Source organism: Acipenser ruthenus, chromosome 14, assembly GCF_902713425.1.
Source record: "Acipenser ruthenus chromosome 14, fAciRut3.2 maternal haplotype, whole genome shotgun sequence".
Taxonomy (NCBI): Eukaryota; Metazoa; Chordata; class Actinopteri; order Acipenseriformes; family Acipenseridae; genus Acipenser; species Acipenser ruthenus.
This window is the reverse complement of record NC_081202.1, coordinates 15,509,011-15,526,056: the sequence shown is the minus strand read 5'-3', so window position 1 is coordinate 15,526,056 and position 17,046 is coordinate 15,509,011. Positions and strand designations below refer to the sequence as shown.

At 37.1% G+C, this 17,046-nt stretch overlaps 1 protein-coding gene across 3 annotated transcripts in view; it reads right to left on the bottom strand.

Annotated features, from left to right (window-relative positions):
* The window catches only part of LOC117419990 (MICOS complex subunit Mic19), an 84,723-nt gene that overhangs the window by 42,543 nt on the left and 25,134 nt on the right, over positions 1–17,046 (bottom strand). For all 3 annotated transcript variants that reach the window (XM_034033458.3, XM_034033459.3, XM_058985936.1), the window contains exon 4: positions 10,192–10,336. In XM_034033458.3, the coding sequence (XP_033889349.1) occupies positions 10,192–10,336 (145 nt within the window). The remainder of the gene's footprint in view (positions 1–10,191; positions 10,337–17,046) is intronic.

Genomic DNA, 17,046 nt, shown 5'->3' with positions numbered 1-17,046 from the left:
TTTCCAACTCTGTACTCCAGTTTCCGCACAAAAGTGTCGAGTGTCTTTGCACGGCATGACGTTTGATTCAGGACCCTGCATCCGCTTGTTTGTCTCATTGTAGAGAGTGAATGTATCCGCTAGGTATGCCGTTTTGATCCAAAACGCATCAGTCAGCTGTTCGCACAGTGGTCGATTGTGATCTTGCAAGAATTCCTTTATTTTTTCCTGCAGTTCCATAAAACGCACAAGCACTTGTCCACGCGACAACCAGCGTACCTCTGTGTGTAACAGCAGTGTTTGATGCGCTTCATCCTCACACAGCTGGGCAAACAGTCTCTTGTTAGTAGTGCGAGCCTTAATGAAGTTTACAACTTTAACAACAGTTGCCAGGGTGTTACTAAAGTCTTCCGAAAGTTTTTTACTGGCCAATGCTTGGCGATGTAGCATGCAGTGGAAAATTGCGCACCCCGCGGCTTTTTCCTTTAATCGGCTGTTAAATCCCTTGTTTTTGCCCATCAACGCTGCAGCCCCATCAGTGCAGCATGCAACAATATTCTCGTAGGGCAGATTGTTGGACGAGAGATAAGAGTCCATAGCTATAAAAATATCTTGGCCTGTTGTTGTTGTGGCTATTGGTAGACATAAGAATGTCTTGTTTCAAGTCATCACCATCAATATATTGCACATAAACGATGAGCACGGATTCGTCTGACACTGTTGTTGTTTCATCCAACTGAATGGCAAAGGGAACATTCCTAAGCTTCTTGTGCAGCTGGTTTTGACAATCTCCAGCCATTTTATCAATTCTGTCTTTGACAGTGTTGTCAGAGAGTGGGATGGTTCTCACTTTATCCACCACCTGTGGGCCACACAGCCTCTCTACAACTTTCAGGCAGGCGGGTTTGATTAGCTGCTCTCCAATATTGTGCGGCTTTTTAGCCTTGGCAATTATAATAGCAAACACTCAAATGACGCCTCCGTGGCTCTGTGTAAATCACTGCCTGCTCTTTCAAATGCTTTTCTGATGTCTGTGGATCTTTTTGATAGTGCCAACTGCTTCTTCCTCTCAAAAAAATCCTGACCTTCACCAATAGTCTCCTGGTGTTTTGTTTCCTGGTGTCGATGCATTTTGCTTGGCTTCATGCTGTCATTAGCTAGCTTCTCGCCACAAATGACACATTTTGGCCGAGTCCTGTCCTGTCCTTCAATAAAACCGAAGTTAAGATAACTCTCGAGATATAGCCTTACTTTCTTTTTTGATGATGAGTCATCAGCACTTTTATGTTTCTTAGACATGTTGTTTTATTCATAAAATAGTGATGCTCTGACTGCAGGAAAAACGAGCTGCTAGCTGAAACTGATTGAGCGCGGGTCACTGACGTGCACAAATTTTTTTTCGGGGAATTACCGCTTTTACGTTTCTCTGCCATTATTATTATTTTTTAGATTGGCCTTGGCATTGCAAGCATATGATTTTTAAAAACATTTTAAAATGTATTAATTTTACAATTAAATTATAGTGGAACATTTTATGCATGTTTGACCTCAAAGCAAATGAGATCACGCGCCCCCTCTGTGAACTCTGGTGCACCCCTAAGGGGGGCGCGGACCCCAGGTTGGGAACCACTGGTTTAGATTAATAATAAAATGGACCCTTTGTGTCAATACATACAATTACAGGGAGGGTACGAAAGCAAATTAAAAATTAAAAGAGAAGTGTTAACTGTAGCTCACTTACAACAGCAAATTTCATAAAGGAAAAATGGCAGGTGTAAAATCAGGTTTTTATTTGTCAGTAGTGTTGCTTCATGTTTCTGCATAGGCGGTCTATACTTTTGTTAGAGCAGTAAACAGTCAACCTTTAAAATACATCCACTAAAATAAAGATTTTAAAACAACGCTAAACTTATTGCAGATTTTGTAGCAGGGTAAAAATATGCTGAATTGTTGTTTACAAATCCAGAATTTCAACTGTGCTTTTGTAATTAGTGCAAGTTCATATGTATGGCCTACTGTAATCCCCACTACATTCACTGCTTCTTCTGAAGTCAATGAAGCGTGTACAGTATAACAAGTTGCCTCCTTTGAGCAAAACATGCTTTTACTGTGATGCACTTGCCTTCACACACATTACTGAATCATGTATTTTTAAAATACCTCAGGGAGTAGAGCTAGTGTGAAGGTGAAAAGTACTGCAGCAAATTTAGCCTGTGTGAATTTTTGCTACTGAAATAAAGCTTTACCAGTGCATCATTTCAGAACTGCAGTAGGTAAGTGTCGGTAGTTAGTATTCAGAAGCAACTATGGACCACATACTGCAAGCACAAAACTTAAATCAGGCCCATCCTCTCAGTATCTAAAAAATGAACATCTACTAAAGTGTGTCCCAAAGGTGTTTTTTTTTAGCTGAGCATAAGCACAACTCTTACTTCATCTTCTGATCAATGACATTTGGTGATAAAGTAGACTATGCTGCTAATCTAATAAAAAAAAAAAATAAAAAAAAAAGGATGATTTTTAAAATGCTGGCTAAGGTATGCAGTAAGCATGTGATTCTGCTTTAGTACAGTTCATAATAACGCAGGTGCAGTTCTTTAAAAGGATTAACATTATATTACATATTTGTAAGGCTTCATCAGAACATACAAATCCCCAAAAGGCCTTCGTTTCAGTGATTTACAATTTCACAGAATTTTTCTAGAAAATAAACGTGGAAGTTCATCTTTCTACCATCAAGATTGATCAAATTCACTTTGATTGAAATATCTGCCCAAGGCTTTGTTATTCCCCCCTAAAACATTCTCCCTGCTGATTGATTCAATGTCAAGATCTCAACAAGCTCTAAGGTCAGTATCAGTCAAATTCTTAACTTTCTAGTCCACAGGTTAATTAACACACAAGGAAACAAAACAAATGTATCTTAACTACCTTTGGGTGAAAGTGAAACAGTGACAGACTAAGTTTTGTCGCACATCCTTGCAGTTCCTGGTCCATTCTTGATACCATTTGTGGCACATCATCCTTCATTAATGTACACACTGAGTCATAGCCTTCAACCACATCTTTGTGAAAAATGCTGACTAGATGTACTGAAATCAATCCTGTGTACTGGCATTTTGAGGATAATTGTTTAGCACTACTTTAAGAATGACTATTACATAATTACTGTATTCGATAACTGTTCATTTGGTAAACAGATCGAGGCTTACTCTTCAGCCCACAAACTAACTACTCTTTGTTGATTTTTTATTGTTGCCATGATGACAATCCGTTTCAGACATCTATGATCACCAGGCACAATACTCTTGCATGGCTTTGCCCGATCTAGATTTTTACATCCGCAGCATATAACAACCACTTTTTTAAATCTAGGTGACATTTTAAAATTAGAAAGTGTTTCCTCATCAGAAATATTAGTTACTTTGCGCCAACATGTTGATTAAATCATTTCAGTTTTGAAAATCAGGAGCTGTAGTTCTAAGCAGACATGATAAATTATGCAACTGGTGTACCATCAAAGGTTCGAACCTTCCTTTGGTAATGTGTTCCTAACCTTCGAAGGTCAAAATGTACCCTTTGTTGCAGCCCTACTAATTGTATAATACATTGGTATGATTGATGCAATAACACTGTATTGAGGTTATTTGTCAACAATGTGTGTGTAATAATGGCATGTCCCGTTCAGTGGCTGCATAAATGCAGTTCTGTTTTAAATTTTCATTTCAGTTTTACTGAAAACAGATTGGAAGTCAAAAACAGCTGAGAGTCGATACAAAACCGAAACAATCATAAGTCTTGCAATTCCACATGAAATAACAGCTATTATAATGCTGTATCCCTAATAATAAAAATAATACATTTAAAAAACAAATGAATGAATGAACGAATGAATGAATGAATGAAAAACAGCCTACGCAAAATGCAGGAATGACAGTTTGGAATGACACTGGTTTTGACCTCTGCTCACAACCAGACCAGTTTTGGAATATGAATTGTACAAACAAATTCAAATAACTTTTTAATGGTGTCTAAAAAAAATAAACCATTTCTAAATTCAATTGGCCATTGAGTTCATTCATCCCAGATGACAATGCTGCATGTGATGCCAGGCAGACTGTACCCTAGCAACCCGAGCAGGGGGAACTCTTGTGTAAGAATAATAGGTGCTTCCACCGACTTATCAGGGTGCCACCAACCTCTGTGATAGACTGGAGTTGCCCGAAGCAGTTTATAATGCCAAAAAAAAAAAAAAAAACTGAAAGTTATTTCGAATGATCCGGGAAGATGGGAAACAGCACAACAAGGTGAAATACATCTTAGAAGTATTGTTATTGTGAAATGTAGGCCCTATGTGATACTGGTTCTTGAATGCCACTGGCTAACAATGACAAAGACCATTCCTAGCATACTAAGGGTTAGGTATACTAAGATGGGCCAGGCACAGGCAAACATACTGCAATTTGCATTTTTGTTGCGACGCTTAAAGTGAAAATTGTTGTATGTACCAAGCGAAAATATGTTCATGAAGACAGCTGCAACATGGTAATTAAATTTGTTGTGTCTTCTTAGCGAGATCTCTAGCATTATACATTGCGAGAGTCATGCAACATTGTTCAAATAATTTACGGGAGTCGAGTTGTGGTTTGCTGCAGCAGATGGTGCCTGTGACGGGGTACACCCCGCCCCTGTGTGTGTGTGTGTATTATTTTGTATTTGTTGTATTATTTAAAACGTATTGTTTAATTTGTAAAAACACAATGTTTCTTATTGTAATTTATAGTGGGGGGGCCCCCACCTTCAACCCCAAATAAAAATTGGGTTTCTGGGGGCTCCCGAGTGGCGCATCCAGTAAAAGCGCTCCTCGTGGAGTGCAGGATGGCCCTATAGCCTGGAGATAGTAGGTTCGAATCTAGGCCATGTCACAGCCGACTGTGACTGGGGGTTCCTAGGGGGCGGCGCACAATTGGCCGAGAGTCGCCGGGTAGGGTAGGCTTAGGTCGGCAGGGGAATCCACGGTTCACAGCGCATCAGCGACCCTTGTGGCCGACAGGTCACCTGTGGTTCTGCAGTGGAGCCGCCAGATCTGTGTTGTCCTCCGGCACTATAGGTTTGGTGGCCTCGCTGTGGATCTGCAGTGCGAAAAGATTTGCAGGAGCACGTTTCGGAGGACATGTGTTCCAGCTGCCGTTTCAGAGTCAGTGGGAGGGTTGCGAGCAGCGAGCCGAGGATACAGATAATTGGGCATACAAAATTGGGGAAGAAAAACCGGGGTAAAAAATTGGCGACAACTAAATAAAAAAAAATAAAATAAATGTGTTTCTATAAAAAAGCTTTTCATAATCATACAGGAGTAGCTGCCCGCCGAATCGGATAGGTTTGTCTGACATTAGGAGGTGTCAGGGTTTAAAAAATAAAAAATTCACATACATTTATAGTGCTCAATGTATTTTAAATGTATAAATCATTGTGCTGAAATAACACTAATGTTCTGGGTGGGCTACACATTACATTATGAAAAATATAAATCTGTACAGTACACCTATACAGTACAGTACTAAAATCAAATGAACACCTACCCACTTTTTTTTTTTTTTTTTTACTTTAGCCTCAAGGCTACCGGTATGGTAACACAAAATAAATCATGCTGCTACATTGCACACATTGGTGTCATGCAAATAAAAGACTATTTTAAATTTCAACTAAATGATAAGCTTTTTATTATTGTTATTATTTATTATTATTATTTTATTATTATTATTATTATTATTATTAACTTGGCAGCCTAGACGATTAACACAAAATAGATAATGGTGCCGCATTGACAAGTTATGATACTTGCAGGAGGACAGTCCATTCTCGTTAATATGAATTTCAAGGGACCAGCAACACATTTTGTATTATACCACTAACTCGTATTATCATGAGGATCCTATAAGCCAAATGTATACTGTCTGTTTTAATTTTAGTCAGTGGTGCAGTGATAAATTGTGCACAATTACAAACCACCTTAATAGAAAAGGTGTGTTGCCTATTCCTGTACAGATGCTCAGAATGAGCTGGAGGGGTTAGCAGCACACGTGTGCAGTCTACTGCTCCCTGGTTTTTGGGAAAAACAAGTATTTCGCTGTTCGCCTCAAAAATTAATTGAGCACAACTGGCATGCACAAGAAAAGGTGGACTGAGAAATGCCAGCAACAATTTCAACTGTTTAAAACTGGTTTGTGACAGGCACAACACTATAATAAACCTTCCCCTATGTGGGTATAAAAGAGAGTCTTCCTCAGGCAGGTGCCATTGCTAAAAACATTTGCAACAAAAGGAACTCAAAAACCTTAACTTGGCTGGTGCAGATACTTTTTTTTTTTTTAATACTGTAAATTCTCTTTTGCTTAAACTTTTACTGATACACAACGTGATTTTGTGCAAGCGTTTTCTATTGTATTACAACACCTTTCTTTCTACCACAACTGCCACTGCTGTATTGGCTCTCTCTGTATTTGCAAAACTAGCACGAGATTATTGGATTTTGGTGAACCAGCTATTTATTAAACCTTCTTAGAGCTGTAGTCACTTTCTGAGACTAATACTTAACACAATCTGTAAAGTATGCTAATAACTAATGAATGTGACAGATGCTCAGGAATCAATTTATATTGAGTATCATATTCCCATTAGCTGATCCCCAACACTAATCACTATGTTGCTCAACATTACCTGCTGCGTCTGCACTGTAATCAGGTCAGCGACCTGCAGCTAAGAAAATACCTGTGGAGTTTTGAAAACTGGATTTTTTTTTATTTTGGTTGAGATGGCATTGAAAATCATAAAGCTCTCAAAATGATGTGAGGAGGAATTCCAAGACGGACCAAGAAAGCTGCTCCATATTTTTAATGAAACTTTTAATAAGCTTTAAATTGGTGGTCCCCTCCCAACTCCACCACAAAAAAATAATAGAGAAAAAGATTATATTGCATATTGTACATCAACAAAATAAAATTGGAAACACAACTAAATAACTTCTGGAATTTAATAATATGAAAACAACCACATTATTGACAGGAAAATAACGTGGTCTTCTGTTCATGCAAATCATTTTTTAGACCTACAGTAAAATGCACACAGAATCTTGATGGCAGCACAAACAATATTTCAGTGGATCAAAAACCAAAAAGCACTCCAGAGCACTGCAGAAATAGTGCTCCTAGTCTTTGCTCACAAATTTGTATTGTGTCAATGACAACATCTGACAACTTTACTTTCAGCTTTTGTTGTAATGCTTGACAAGAACAATTTTTCTAACAGAGCCTGAGTAGTAATCAATGTAAAGACATCAATGTAACTTATAGTCTACTACATGCTCAGATTTAAAAGTAAATTTTCAGTTGGGCCATGGCATATTTATTTAAATAATATATATATAAAAAAAATCTTAAATATTTTCCAAATACTTTACATCACCAATATATAAAAGTGATTTTAAAAAAATAATGAATACATACAAAATTGTACATTTTGGGGCAAATAACCAGAGAACTCATTATGCATGGAGTCTTATTTTAAGGTGCGTACTCTCCGCTAAATAGTTTCACAATATTCTAAAAAAAAAAAAAAAGAGCACAAAAAAAGAAGGCAATATCCAACAAACATGAAGGATTTCACATTTTTTAGAAAGCAGCATATTTTCAATTAAAATGGAGAGAACTGACAGCTTTGACAACTGCCTTCTTTTACCCTTGGTTGGACCATGGCGATATTCTTATCCAATATATTTTAACTATATTTTTATCCAGTATATTTAAACTAAAAGTAAATGTTTGAAATAAAATCTAACAAGTTGATTTGTTATACTGAAAGTGTACTATGCAGGCCTGTGATTTGCATTTCTTCTATTCATGTTCTTTCCTATACTGCTTGATTTTACCTTTCTAGCCTCCTTAGAGGCTATTACTGTTGGAAAGATGCTAATAGTTCACTTTATATCAACAAGAGTAGGTTTTTAAGAAGCAGATAAGAAAAGAAAAAAGCTCTGAAGTGCCTAAATCCCACCAGAGACCTTTACTTGTTATATTTGCTTCAAATAGTCAGAGACAGACAGAGAATAGACTTAAGAAAAAGTGGGATTTTATTTCATATGACACCATATTAAATGGGTTGCATTCATAATGTAGATCCCCATTCTGTTTGTCCTCATCTGGTAGCTTTATACAAAAAAATAAATAAAGTTTATATTACACACACACACACACACACACACACACACACACACACACACAGTATAGTGCCTTTCAACTTTGACTCATAACTCCCTTCATCCTGAATCTCTTGCAGAACGCCATGGAAATCAGAATCAATATTTGTAGATAATGGATGTAGCATAAATCTGAATAAAATCTGAATAAATGAGTTTCCCACTGGTCCGAAGTAATGTGAGTAAAACACTTTTCAACATAGGTTATTTGCTACATATTTGATGAAAAGTATACAACATGCCAATACATTATGTGTGCAATGGATACAGGCTTTTAGCTTGTTCATGTTTTACTTTCATCTGCAATACTTCCAATAACTGTATGGATTAGCTACTAACTTGATAAATACAAACGTTACTTAATGGTGTTAATAGACGATTTCAAGGTAAATTGATGTGTAATCTGCCAATAAGACAACAATGGTTATGTTTACACTCACATATAGTGAGCTGAAAATGTCTACAGTAGATCAATCCACAACAAACTCCAGTATTGTGTTGAGGAGATCAAGATGGGGCTAGAGACTTGCTAGCATTGCTTATTAAATGTAATAGATGCGTTGTTATGAATGTTGGCAACATCTGCGACAAATAAATCAGAAATCAACTATAAAATTATTAAAAATGAACATAATCCAATAAAATGTGATGCAGGTTCACGACCTCTGCTATATAAATAAATGTAATGACAGAATGCTGATTACTTAAGTCTGAAGGTGCCATTCCCTTATCTGCACATGACAGAAACATATTACAGAGCACATTCCACCTCAGTCTGTGAGCCTTTGTTTTGCTGCGAAATGAGGTATGTAATCAATACTCTTGTAAAAACACTTACTCCTGGGGATGCTCTTTGCCTCCTCTAGTAATTCAGCCCTGAAGTTTAGAAAAGCCACCTTTAAGACAATACAATTTAAAAACAGGTGTCAAAACTTCAACTTAAAACATTACTGAGGTACTGTACACCTTTTACACAGCAACTTGGTTGTGATTGTCTTACGGTAACTATATTTGCTATTACTGTACAGAGAGACCCATCAGGCCTACTTTGACCTATTAATATTCTGTATCTTGGCAGATATTTGATGTCCAAGGGCGAAGATGATATGTCAAATCAGACGGCTCTGTCTGCTCCAGATTAGTAATATAGCTACTCTATTAAACAATAATTGAATTTGCTTCTCTTCTTCAATGCAGGGTCTTGTTCCCTCTTTAATTCCTTAATACCTACTGCATTACAAGTTTCAAACTGTCTTTATTGTTTTTGTATGCACTTTGTAACTTGTAACTAGCCTAGCATTTGATACTATAGATGGATCACATGCTGACTAACAAAAACACATTCAGTAAAAACTCAATTACAGACAACTAAAAAAATAATATATCAACTTTCTTCGCTACTTCTTCATATCAGTAAGTCAGATACTAAATAATATCACCCAACTTGCCTTAATGACAACTCATTTGAAGCCAGTGCCTGAAAGTGCTGCTTTACCTGTATATGCCAAGCCTTTATTAGCAGTTGGTAATAGAACTGACCCTATGCTCAGTCTCAGGTGTAGATTTTTTACTCATAGCTCTGACATTTGTCATGATTCAAACAATAGCATGTCAGTAATCTATTTGGGGCCCGGGTTAAGCGCCAGATTCAGAAAATCTATGAATGACTGTACAGGGAATTATTTTAAGGTTTCTCACCAGCTATATCATCTACATTTACACACCTGTTAATGTTTTAATGTTTGGGCAGACCTTCGATTGATATTAAATACTGATGGTACACATTACATTTGTATGACTAACTTGTTTTGTGTTCTCTTTGAAATGCAGCTTTAACAGCCAACAACAATGACAGTTAGAGAGCTGGGAAGGAAGATAGAGAGAGCTACAGAGGGTAATGTTGAGCAGAGCCTCTGACATGAGACTTCCACAAGCCAGGTACAGTATCATAGGGTACTTACAAAGCGCTTGGTTTTCAGTCGCTCTTCCTCAGTGGTCACTGTTTCACGTAGTACAGCCCTGGAAATGCTCTCATTGGCAGCAGCTCGCTCTCGCTCCAGCACTTTATTGATTTCTTCACGAACAAACGTTTTATCCTGTTCCAGTCTACGGGGGGCGGGGGGATGGAGGAGAGAGTTAAAATCCAAAGTTTTATTAGGACAGAGGAAGGCATACAGTATAACTGTGTGTGAGCAGTGCATATCAATATAAATAAATACATACAATAAATATTCTGAAAATAACGGGATTCTGAAATCCCTAAGGGAAGACAGTTTATTTTTATTTTAAAGATACCAGTCTCACTTTATTTAAAAAAAAAATGCATGTAAAATACTACAGTATTATTGAGGGTAAAAAAAAAAAAGCATGTAAATTTAAAAGGATAAAGTGTACCTTGTAGGATACATTTTACTTTTTTTTTTTTTTCCCCAGACTTATTAAACCCTAGGGGGGGGGGCTCATAACTCGGTGACCTTGTGACACTGACAATGCAGTTTTTGCGCTGTTACAAAAACCTGGAGAAACAACCGAGAAGGCAAGAACTACAGTGGTTCAGGAGTTCAAGCAAGTACAATATGGCATTTTTATTGGCGTTATTGCACTTTCTTTATACATTTGCCATCATCAATTTAACATCCACTGGCACATTATTAAACTAAAAGAAACATTTTGGGTGTGCAGCAAGTATTGATATGATATCTTGAATACTGTGAAAGATCTGACCTGTCTAACATAGCCCCTTTTCAGTGCTATAGTAGGGGTTGAGGGCTAATATTTTGGAATTCTTCCTAAAACACTTCTAGGTACTTCCACATGCGATATCAAAGAATCTGAGATGGTGAGGGGGCTGCCATTGGTTAATTTGATGAGGAATGATCAGAGCAAAGCTTCAAACATATTTTCCCTTCCAAGTACTTTGTTTTTACAGAGGTATTGTTTCCATATCACAATTAAGACTTGCCATCAAAAGTTTTTAGACAAGTAAAAATAGTAAAATAAAGTTATGACAAACATTTACTGTAGTGCAAGTCGTTATGAATGTCGTCTTAGACACCGATAAAGACTTGAGACAAAATATTTAGCAAATAATTGTACTACAGTAGTTTATTTAAGTATGAATACAAATATTACAAGTGACTCTTATGCAGACAAAGAATAGTACATTTAAACATTTTAAAATTAGCGACTGAATTACAAACCCATGAAAATGCTACTACAGTTCTTTTGTAAACCCTTTTTTGCAGAAGCGCTTTTTAAATTACGTACAGTACAGTATTTCAATGATTCTATGATTGTCTTATTTACAATAATTGTGTTGTGGATGTATTTATTTGATGTTTTACTTCTTGTTTGTGATTAAAGCAGAACTGCTCTTTTTGATTATGCCAAGGTTTCATCATTTAAGACATAAGGTATTGCCTTTCTTTATTTCGTCTATAAACAAATGTATTGTTTATAACCAGACCCATCTATACATGTAATAAACAGGATTCCCAGTTTGTACTCTACATTCCAACACACTTTCATTATAAAAGCAGTATTTGGGAGACATACTGTAGTTAGCTTTAGAATGAGAATGACATTTGCAAGTGAAATGGCATTATGGGGAAGAGGGAAACCATGACCCGACTGCCAATAAGAACTTCACAATATAGGGTTCCATTATATCCCTGGGTAGTACTGAACTGTTTAGTATCATATTGGTATTCAAATCAGCTACATTTGGTTCATAATAGGTTCATATTCATTAAAATGGAGTAAAGACAACTGTACATGACTTCATTAGTAAGCATGCAGTTTACTATATAAAAAAAAAAAAAAACACATCGCTACAACCTTTGCTGCTTTATAATGATAACTGACAGCTACAGTCTGAATTACCAAAGCTAATGCATCGCTAACGGCTCTTTTGTATCTACTCAGATGCATTAGGGTGACAAATCGACAGCATGTCATCATCTGCCTTCCACAGCTGCATTTCAAGGCAATAAAGGCATTTTATAAACAAGTTACAATTTCTTTTTGAAAGCAGCATCAATCAGCAATACATCACTTTACAGAAGGCCAATAATGTCTTAATGGATTGAAGTCTAGCAGGGGGCGTGGTGGTGGTGGGAGGAGCGGGGGGCGGCGAAAGAAACGGGAGATCCTCGCAACCCCCTGCAGACGAGGCAGGACAAGTCATGCACATGCACATGCTTACGCTTTGTGGAAGTAGTTGTCAACATATTATATTATTCTATATCTATGGTTGTCAGTAGGTAGATGCAGAGGCTGCGTCATACGATGACGTAACCCCTAGCAACGCATGGACGCCATTTCACGAAGAGGAAACTAAATTTTTGCCAGTGTTATCGTTTCTGTTCGACTGAGAAACCTGTTTTTACCTTTCAATTTATGGCCTACGATTATGTAGATATAATTAGTGCTCTTTTTATTCTTCTTTAAAAAATAGCATAAATAGGTTTTCTAAACCTTTTTTTTCCCCCAATCGTAGCCTATTGCATAGTATTAGTTTCTGCATGTATGTTGTATTGTTTGTAGTTAAAATATAGGCTTTTATTGATTACTAAAAAAAAGCTATATTAATAACGTGCATCATCTCACATTTTAAATAGTCTAATAAAATTTACTGATAATGTGAATATCATGTGGAGTTTTGCTTTTGTTGTCGTTGTTCTGATATATGGTTGTTGCACCATTAAAAGACGTACCTTACACTTGATCACATGTCACTGTTGTTCCATAGTTAAGGAATATACAAGATAAACATGTTTTCCACTTATCGCAAGTAAAACTGGACATGTAAAGTGTCCCACATTTTATATTTAGGGCTTCTGATTTTCTGTTTTAACCGATAAAACCCAATAAAACACCCACCGATACAAAAAAAATGTAATCGGTGGATAGCCAATAAACACCATAAAACACCGTAAAAACTGTGGAAATGATTAATCTATTCACGTTGACTTTACCCTTTTCACATTTAAAAAAATAAAATCTACTACAAAAATAATAATAAATACATTTTCCTTTGCTGCTGGGCAAATGTCCCGCCTTCCTGACTTGCATCTATCATTGATTAGTTCTGAATACTTTAAACCCACCCCAACTACTGAGTGACAGTACATTCCTACATTTCTATTGGAGACTCCACTTGCAAGATATAAAACGAGATTACAAATCAGGATGGAGGCTTGTTAGCAGGATTTTAAAGCTGTATTACAGTTAAGACGTGGAGGATTTAAAACATAATTGCGGCAAAATGTACATAAATGCGTACACACAAAAGCCCCAGAAGAATGTTTATAACTTGTTTATAGTATTGTTAAGTGACTCAAGTTTTTCCAGTGTGGCTAAAAAATGTTAAGTTAATTTAGCCACAGTGGCTAACTAAATGAAAGGTCTTAGAGGGAACGTAGTTATGGTATAATAATAGACCTGCAATGGTGTTGGTTGTTACAGAGCTGTGTATCAGGGGCGCACCCAGGATCTAGTCTCATCCATCAACAGAGGGGAATGTGCTAATAAAGTTCAGTGAAGTTCAATCTCGCCTCCGTGTCACATACATTATACGCACCAAACTAAAGAACATGCTTTCACAACCAACCCATTGAAGAATATTGAGAGCTGAAACAAGTATTTTAAGCAAACTAATTTCTCACATACAGGGATAATCGACAATGTTTCACAGGATTATTATTTTTTGGCTGTTACGCAAACTGAAAACAAAGCGTAACGGCCTGAATACATATAGCGTCATTTTTCCAGGTAGCAACGTAACGGCCCATTACGCTCAACATCACTGGCGAGAACCCTGATTTCATGACCCTGAAGATATATAAACATGGATTGGTTGCTGAACTCTCTTTAAACAGTAATCAGTGAAGATTTCCAAAGGTTAGTGTAGCATGTATTAGAAACCATCTCACTACAGAAAAAATGCATCCCACTGGGTAAACATTTATAGTAGGTTAACTAAAATATTAATTCCAAGGGGGACATTCATATTTAGGACTATACTTAAAACACTATAGTGGGTTCTGGAAGTTCAATCTGCATTTGAGGATTAATTAGTCAGGTACGGATTACGCAACAGTGATCAATCACACCCACACACCGCCTTGGAAGTCAAAGATAAAATGGTGACTGGCTAGACACCACCGTCTCCATTACAATAACATATCTGTACACTCCCTTTATTTTACAATACAGTTCTAGAATTTAAGATATATTGTAGCAACAGCCACACTACACATGTGTTTTACAGGCCATGCACAGGCTGATGTCAACAGTGCATTTTTATTTTGTTACTGCAAGTCACGGCAGCAAGATTTTAAAAAAAAAAAAACAGAAAAAAAAACAACACATTTATCAGGTCTGAATTCAAATAAACTTATATTCCTTGAGGTAAAAATATCATACCAAAAGCATGATTGTGATTATCACTACACTTTGGTTGGCTGGCCTTCACTTCAAACACATTGGCTACGTCATTCGTACAGACTCATTTATAAAACTCTAAAAAAATCGGGAAATCGCCCATCTATCTAAACGATGTTGACTATATCGGTCTCCTCTTACAACCTTCGATCCAGCAATTTGATTAGTTTAACTGTCCCTCGTGTTTTTACTGCTGTTGGGCATAACTCATTCCAATATGCAGCTGCTCACGACTGGAATGAGTTACAATCAAGGCTCAAACTCCCTGGTTTTATTTCAGAGGGTGCTTTCTTTTCTAGGCTTGAAGCTCTTTTTCCTGTTTCATGTGCTTGTCAGAGCAGATGCTGATTTCATTAGGATTTTTTTTTTTTTTTTTTAAATGTCCTAACAGGAAGGCGGGACATTGTCTATGTATTGTTGTCTGTTGTATTTATGCTACCTCTTGGCCAAGTCAGCATTTTAAATGAGAACTTGTTCTCAATGTCTTTACCTGGTTAAATGAATGAATAATTAAAAAGTTTACACGTTGTTGCCGACCCATTACCTTGATAGTAACACACAAAGAACGTTGATAAGCTTGAATGGTACTATTACAAGCCCTAGATCCCGGTCACACTACTGGGCCGGCCCAGGGACACCCCATATTTAGGTCTGCAACCCCGTTCAAATTTGTGTTTTTAAGGCGCCTTTGCACGTTCTCATATGTGACTGAAAAGCAGGCCTAAAAATGTGGCAAACTGCTTTTTTTTTTTTTTTTTTTATGGAACGACAGCCTGCACTCAAAAAGGAAGAACTACCAGGATATACAGTAATCCTTTTGTAGCAATTTTTCCAATGCAGCACAGTAGCAACTCTATGGTATATATTAAAAAAACCATATTGACTATTTTGACTTGCTGTTATGGTATGTAAGAGGGTGACAGTCTGAGCTTACCCCCACCCACAATCACATTATTCTTGTAAGAACGTGGGAAACAGCAACTTACTAGTGTTGACAGGTATAAATATTTATTTTCGTAATGGATACTTCACTCAGATTACAAATGACTATCAGGTTGTACACAATGACTGACATTCACAAGACAAACTCACGACTGACCACCTAATAGTACTACTGATCCCTCCTAAGGAAAGGCACGGCATTAAACAATGTTAAATACATTACGACATGCACGATACATAATAAACCACTACTCTAGTGTCAGTAGAATAACATTAACAATAAAAACAATGCCGATTATTAAAATGAATACAGTTAGAAGACTACCACTGTGTTACATCAACATAAAAATAAGGAAAACACAAATGTGATTACAAAACATGCACCCTGTTAGTAACTTTAATATAAAATATCTAGACACCACTGATGTCAGTGTTTCCCTTGCTACTTCCTACCTGACGTCATGACTCGTCCACCCGGTCACACCCTCTATGCGACTATTTGCGCGGCATTGCGCATAATATTGAGATCCAGGTGTAACTCGCCCAACTACTAGTTTCCCATATCTCAAATTATCAGACAAAATGAGTCTACCCTGAAGTAGACCTTCTGAAGTGCAGGTGCAATTTCTCCATTATATCTGATATGTGCCTCCCCTCTAAATGGGCTACCCCCAATTTAAAAATATATGTAATGCCATAAAGTAGCACAAAAAACAATAACCATGTTTATTTGAAAAGAAGCCAGGATTGTTATTATTATTACATGTTTTTTTTTATTTTTTTTTCCCCCCAACCGAGCAGATATTAGTTTGACAATGAATTGCTTCCAAAATGTCCTTTATCTGCATGGAGAGTATGTCTTTAATGTTAAGGTAATGTGTAAAAAAATTAAAATAATAAATAATAACAATAGCTTGAAACAAAAAAAAAAAAAATGCAGCTACTTCACAATAACTTAAGACCCGGAATGCATCTCAGGCAGGCAGCAAGTATAGTTACAAAGTTGTGTGCGGTGATGCGCTGTAACAGGGTTAGCGGTGGTGGTCTGTCGCTGTAAAGGTGTCCCACAGTAAGGGGTCCCGCAGTGATGGGGTTGCGCTGTATTGGGTCACACGGTGGTGGGGTTGCCCTGTACTGAGTCACGTGGTGGTGGACACACGGTAATGTCCTGTAACCCCATGGGCCGCCTCAAATCGCACGTGTGAACGGGGTCCTAGACTTGCCTGGCTCATTTAAAAGCAGTAGCGATTTTCATCCCAGATTCCAAGACTATTCAATCATTAACCAAGCACAGCTACCCTTGTCTTTCTTGTTATTAAGTACAGTATTATATTTCAATATGAGCCACATAGTAATTGGAATTTGACAGACTTGCATAACATGCACGAATGTTTTGAACAAAGCAGTTTAAGGGTCCATGCAATATTAAT